The sequence below is a fragment of the Parasteatoda tepidariorum genome, chromosome X2 (genome assembly GCF_043381705.1).
Source record: "Parasteatoda tepidariorum isolate YZ-2023 chromosome X2, CAS_Ptep_4.0, whole genome shotgun sequence".
Taxonomy (NCBI): Eukaryota; Metazoa; Arthropoda; class Arachnida; order Araneae; family Theridiidae; genus Parasteatoda; species Parasteatoda tepidariorum.
Window position 1 is genome coordinate 42,967,690 of NC_092215.1, and position 7,390 is coordinate 42,975,079.

At 27.4% G+C, this 7,390-nt stretch overlaps 1 protein-coding gene across 1 annotated transcript in view; it reads left to right on the top strand.

Moving 5' to 3' along the window:
- The first annotated feature begins 358 nt into the window (after positions 1-358).
- LOC110283119 (uncharacterized) overlaps positions 359-7,390 on the top strand; it is a 298,424-nt gene continuing 291,392 nt past the window's right edge. The window contains exon 1 of the mRNA XM_071188214.1: positions 359-522. Coding sequence (XP_071044315.1) covers positions 445-522 — 78 coding nt within the window. The 5' untranslated portion in view covers positions 359-444. The remainder of the gene's footprint in view (positions 523-7,390) is intronic.

Below are 7,390 nucleotides of genomic sequence, written 5' to 3' on the forward strand. Positions count from 1 at the left end.
AAGATTTTCTGCTATATATATAAATTTTAATAAGTTTTAATCCAATTCATTACTTTTATTTAAGATACATGCTTTATTACTAAATACACAGATTTTATTTATTAATATAAAAATTCATGCATTTACTTTTTATTTAATATGTACCAAAAAGAATCGTTTTACAATTTTTTTTCTCCATGAAATGGCTCTTAAAGTGTTCCTTAACTTAAGTCACAGATGAGTATCATAAAACAGGAAAAGAAAACAATTATGTGGAAGAAAAGGCGGGAAATAAAAGCGGAAATGAAAACAGTGTTGTTTATTAAGTGAATAGCTGCAGCAGTGAGCATTACCGAAGAAGTGGAGAGGAGGGGCCCTCATCCAATAGGAATCGAGAAGAAAAGGATTGTCAGAAGCAGCAGTCTCGGAGAAGAGAGCAGACGGAAATCATCCCATATCTCCAAGATGCCGGTTGTTATGAATACTTGTTGCTGTTGGAAAAGAGTGAAAAGTGGTAGTTATGCATCTGGCCTTTACACTTTGGTAAGTCAGAAAATATTTTTTAGCTCTATACAAATTTATATTTAAAAGAAAAATTATAAAGAGGAAATTTTATATCATTACTTCAAACGCTATAGTAGAAACTTTTCCAGCACGTGCGTTTATTTTCAAACTTTTGAAAATAGAAGTTATGAATTAGTTTATTGTATAAGTTGAGTTGAGAAATTTATTAACTGACTGAGCTTTGTAAATAAAAGTTAGAAAATTGTGAATCATCTTTTACTTTATCATGTAAAATAATGTATTAGGGGCTTTTTAATGAATTTTCTATATTCCTATCAGTTAAAAAAACATTGAAGGCATTTAAAAGATAAATTGCCTTGCTATGTACAAGCTCGTTTATCTTTGTCTATTTTAACGAACCAATAAAAAATATTCCAAAAGCAAAGATAATCAGAATATTTCGAAAATTAAATTATCTTATAGAAGATGATCATTATTTAAGCCAACTTTGAAATAAATATGAATTTTTGATAAGTTTGGTATAAGGTAGGAAATATGCATGTTAGAAACGCATTGAACCATAATATCGTTTAAATCAATCCATATTATTGATTACTATGGTTCAACTAGTACTGAACGGTTTAAGATAACGCTAAATAAACCAATAAATAGACCAAATAAATGGCATCAGAGGAAGGATTACATTTAGTACTAATAAGAAACAAGACTAATCTATTGACTTCAGATGCCTTTTTAAGATAACTAGTATTTACTTTTTGATTATCATGGAAAAAATACTTGCTAATTAATAAATAACAAATTATAACACACAAAAAATGTATAAAAGAAAGTTTGAAATAGTAAATAGAGTTATTTAAGAAACTAATTTAAGTTTCTGATATTATTACGTAATTTTTGAATACTATAAATTGTTTAAAAACTAATTGCTTTATATATTTTTACTCTCTTGTATTTTGTTAGTCATAATTTACTTAAATAGCAGTAGTTTACACTCTCATTTCATTAGATATCGGTCTGATACCACAACGTGATAAATTTTAGCTGTGCATCCATGGTGCTGGTACTGTAAAATCTACTTTTACCGTAGAGTTTTACAGAACAAGAACTTTTATATATCGTAATTTTTACAGTGATATTTATTGTAAAATCACAATCACTGTAGCTGTGCAATTAATACTGTAAAATGTACTGTATGACATTTAACGGTAAAAATGGATTTTGTAGTGAAATAATTTTAAGGTAAAATAAATTTTACGGATGACGTACCCAGGGTACCGGTACTTTTTACCAAATTTTTTACACAACAATCACGATTGCTTAGCAACAGTGATTGCTTTGTTCTTTAAAGAATACAGTTGATCTTTGAAGATTACTTTCTCTGTTCTTTACAGAATACAATACAATTGCTTAGCAATCACTATTCTTTAAAGAACAAAGAGTCGAACTGAGGTTAAAATTTTCAATCTAAATTTGTTTATTTCAGTAATCATTACAGAAGAGTACCAGTACAGCTATTTTTTTCTGGTTAGTTTGATACAAAATTAATTATGGCTATTGTATTCATCATTGGTTCTTACTAAATTAAATTATTTTTAATTTCTATTATTTGGTACTTTACGGTAGGACAGCTTAATAAGGACCGATACAGTGCACCCTCGATCCCTACGCAGGCTGATGGAAGTGGTAACCCACCCGCTTACTAAACGCAGCCAGTGAGATTCGACTTCAGTGCTCTATTGGGAATCGTGTCTTTACTATCAGTTCACTGCGGGATTAAAATAATTAAAAAACACCATTACTATTTCAAGATTTTTTTTATTTATTGTTACACATACATATGAAAACTTGAGTTCTCGCTACAAAACACCCTTTATAAGCTCTACTCAATTTAAAGATTGTTCAAACTAGCGAAAAATATTACAAAGTTTCATATTATACAACGTGGAGGTATTGGTTCGAATCCCACTGTCTCCCAGGCTGTATGTGTGTACTGTCTCTAACTTGTTTTATATGTACATATAAAACAAGTGCATGCTAGCCGAGCTTTGTAATAAGCCTTGTTATGTGCGCATAATAATAAACAAATAAATAGATGCATCCAGAGTTTTGGCGGGATTTGAACCTTCTACCTCAATGGTTCCATTTTAGGATGTTGGGACAGTCCTGATGTAGTAATTTTATTTACAATGATGTAGTATTTATTTAGTTACAATTAAGCTACTATTGATGTAATTCAGCCTTGCCCAGGCATTTGCAGATTTACAAATGCATATTTTTTAGAATTTTAATGCTTGGTAAATGTTAATTTACAGCTTACATAGGAAAAACCAAGAAACCGAGGAGAAACAAAGATAACAAGTGTTTGCTAACTAAAATAGAGGTTATCAAAATCAACATCTTTGTGCATTCCAAACTATACTACTGCGTCATTCCAAGCACTGTTAAAATTACCAACTTTTGATTAAAATTATCTAATTTTTCCCCATTTACTACCAAACAGCATGGTAATAAAAATATTTTATTGGTACTTTTAACAGAAAGTCATTACCAAAGCGCTTCGGTAAAAATTAGTTTGTCTTTTGGTTTTTCCATTGAGCCAGAAACCTTGAAAATTTGACCATTTTTTAGAAGTTTCGATCAAGCTTTTTTTCTCAGTGTAAACCCACCTGAAGAATAATTTCTGTATTGTAACGAAGAAATGTTGATAAATTTATTCAATTACTAATTAATTAATTAATTTTTACAAAGCAAACAGTTTAATAAAAAAATTGTAAGCATACTTGTTTTTTTCTTCCAAATTATGCTTTGCGTTGATTTTTATGATTTTCCTCATTTTTGCATTGGGTTTAAAATTCTTCTAAATTCTTTCAAACACTGTAACAAATTTCAAACACTGCAAACAATTTAATAAAAAATTTGTAAGCATACTTGTTTTGTTTTTCTAAATTAGGTTTTTGCGCTGCTTTTTATAAATTTTCACAATTTTGCAATGTGCTTGAAATTCTTGTTTTGTGTTGATCTTTATGATTTTTCGCATCTTTGCACTGTGTTCAAATTAAAGTTCTTCTAAGTTCTTTCAAACACTGTAAAAAATTTTGTGTACCTTAACACTTAAAATAGAGACAACTACATTACATCAAAGTGGGATTGCACTTAATTTTTCCACAACACCTAGAAACAAGGGTAAATCCTGGTATAGTAAAACATCTGGAACGTTCTTTTACACTACACTATATGGTGTAAAAGAGCCGCCACCATGTTTGTTATTCAGTAACACTAAAACTTATAATTACACTAAGATACACATAAGAATTCAAAATGCACACAAGAATCAATAATGCACATAAGAATCATCAAAGTTATTTGCATACTTTGCTGATTCTTATGTGATATTTCTTATAATAAAATTCGTTAATCAAGCATACAAATAGCATAAGGAGAAAATTAATATTATTTTGAATTAGGCTAAGCAAAACTGAAATGGATAGAAAATAAATACTATGAAATTATATTAAACAGTTGACATAGATTAAAATACCTTATCACATAACTAAAAAAATACATATTTTAACTTTTGTTTCAGTACATACTGCAAAATGGAAGATAGCAACAAACGCTCACCATCTCATGATCACTAGAAGACTGTTGGCGATATCCTGATGAGCCAACATTCGTTTTTTATTTTCGAAAATAGTTCAATTCATCTTTTCTTGATCTCATTTACACCATTTAAAGTGTGTATAAATGCTCGTTTCGGTAACGCACAATTTCGGATAGGTGTTCAAACAGTCGGATAGTTTTTCAACACCAAATTAAAATGGGTATTGCATCATATTTTTTACTGTGAATAAGACAAAAAAAACTTCAGTCAATGATTTTTCGACCATTTTTCAAGTTTTTTTTTTATGACTTACGTCTTATTTCTATATTGTTCCACTAATCTTAATTCTCCTGAAGATTTTAACTTTCTTCCATTGTCTTTATAAGAACAAAACACGAATCTACCAGAAAAAAGAACTTATCTTAACTTTTATACAACATTCTGCTTCTTCGCCAAAATCGCCAAAAGCGGGACAGCAGGGAATCTTATGCTTGGGATGAAGAGATGTATAGAGATACTTGAGACAATAGAGATTCCTTATATAGGAATATTCAGTAGATACTTAATATTTCTATAAACGAAAATATAATAGTGGGTTTTGTTTTGGTTGAGTTACAGTTAGTTCCTTAAGCAAAAATCAGGGGGGGGGCAGGGTAAGAGGAAAGATCCCTGATACACAGGTTGTAAAATCCATACTTAGCTAAAAATGTCTAATCTAGTAAGTTAACTAATAGTTCACTTGAAGTGAAAATAAAAAAAAACAAAAATAAGAATAAATTAAATTACTTTATTTTTGAAATTGTGATTAAAATGAAATTAATCTTATTTATAATTAATAGATATTATCAAATAAACTTGACAAAAACTAATATCTTAACAGATGTTTTACGAGTAGTTTACTATTTATTTTTGATTCTACATAATCCTGTCACAAAACATTTATTAAGCTTATAATTAACTATTTTAAATTTAGTTGCTTTTAATATGAATTTTAAGAGTTTGACTAATGACTAATTTTAATAGTTTTTTTTTATTGTACTGCCAAAATTGTCATAAATATAGTCAATAAAAGAATATAAAAAAGGCAACTAAAATCTTTAAACCGTAAAATGAAAAATATAAGAGAAATCGAATATACTTTATGTTTATGCGAAACTAATTAGGAGAAGAAAAAATAGTATTTCATTACAATAGTGTGAGTATTGGACAATGTAAATTTAGAATGCATCTTTCTTAAAATGAAATTAGTTAATCAAGCATACACACAGAGAACCGTATGAATGCATATATTGTTTCAGTAGATGCGAAAAAGTGACTGCTGCCATCGCTTTTCAAATAATTCAAAGCATCTGATTTTGGTGCAAGCATTTAAATTTAACTGCACTTGTCTTAACTGCACGTGTATTAATTTGAAATAACGAAAATTTTAAAGCTATCAGATAGGTATTAGTTTTTTGAGTGAATGAAACAAAAAGAGTTTTTCAAATAAATATTTTAATATGATTAATTGATGTAGTAAAAACGAAAACTGAAAAATCAAACAAAGTTAATTAAGATATTGTTTATTGGATTAATTCTCAGTAAGCCAACTAAAAGTTAAAATAACTCTCTGTGAGACAACAAAACCGATGGTTTAATTATAACATTTCTTTAGGCATTTTAATACATTTAATTAAGGGTGTTTTCTCGAAAGTTAATTAACTTCTTTTAATACAAATAAAAGTATTGTTTTTAAAGAACACATCAGTGCGCAGTAAGTGTATCTTTTCTTCATGATATACTGATTTGTTGGCTAGTTTAGCTAGTAATTTTCAAATTTCTTATGCGTAATCAAAGATTTTCTAAATCCTATTAATCTGATATTTTACAAAACAAATTTGGACAAAGATGATCCAGCTTTTGAACAGTAAATGCACTCTGAAATTTTCACTAAAATTAGTATTTTTTTGCGTAATTTGAAAATATTTACATATAATTACGTTTAAAAGTATTTCTTAATACATAATAGAAGATGCAGAGTGTTTGTTTGCGAATAAAATGAGCTTTTGTAGAATTTTTTAAACAATATTTTTTATTCATGTAGACACAAAAACGTCTTTATTTTTTTAACTGATTCGATAAAAATAAATGTTCCGTAGCAAGTAAGATTTGTTTGTTTTTCTTTTCGCTTAAATTATATAAATCTTAAAATCAAATTTTTAATAGATTTCTTTAAAATCTTATAAAAGTGGCCTTCTTATAAATGCAAATCTTACAAATGCAGATTTCCAATCTTATTATTGCGTTAATTTACATTTTTCTTTAAAGATCTTACAATGGCTGTTTTTTAAAACCTAAAGTTATTTAATTATTGCATTTATAGCATAAATTATAATATATTTTTGAACGAAATTAGATTCGTATTAATGCTTAATACCAAAATACTTATAACTGGAACGTTAGAAATTGAGATCGAAAACCAATTTCATTCCAATTTGTAAACAAATGGCTCCATTCTTGTAATTTTTGTGTGATAAAACTATTATAGAAAAGTATTTAAAAACAAAACAGTTTCGAAAATCCCCTAATAATTAAGAAAACTTACTCGTGAGAAGTACAGTAATTACAAAGCTCTAATATCAAAAAATAAATAAATAAATAAAACAAGTGATGAAATTTAATATTATTTTCTTGAAGATTTGAAAGCTTATCTATAACTTTTTTACTATGCTTTCTTCAATAGAGTAAATCTTGTTCTCTTTATCTATACTCAATTATTTTCGATTAACGAGGCGAGAAATTGGTCAAAAGTACTGTTTCGATTTTACTTATAATTACTAATAGTTAAGTTCAAACTGCTTTTCTTTATATTTCTCAAACTTTTTCGGGAATTAATTGATAAAAGAAAAAATGAAACTTATTTTTGCTTTTAAAAATTTCCTTTTATAAATTTTCCCTAAGGAAGAAATTTATTGTGATACTTACATTTCACTTCTACGTTTTCAAACTTTTATTGTACTGACAGATTTGCTTACTTTTTGCACTATTAATGTAGTATAAACTATATAAGTATTGCGCAACAAACTCTTCGTGCAAAGCAATTTTAATTTTTGCTTAGCTTATTTAATTACTTTTTAATTTCGATACTATTTTATTATAATAAATTTTATTTCATTATAATTTAAATTATTTTCATTACACTAAGTTAATTTTAATTTTTATGTAATTTTTGAACTTAATTCAACTAATCTCAAATTAAGATTATGCATTATGCTTACTCTTCAATCCGAAGTCCTATATATATAT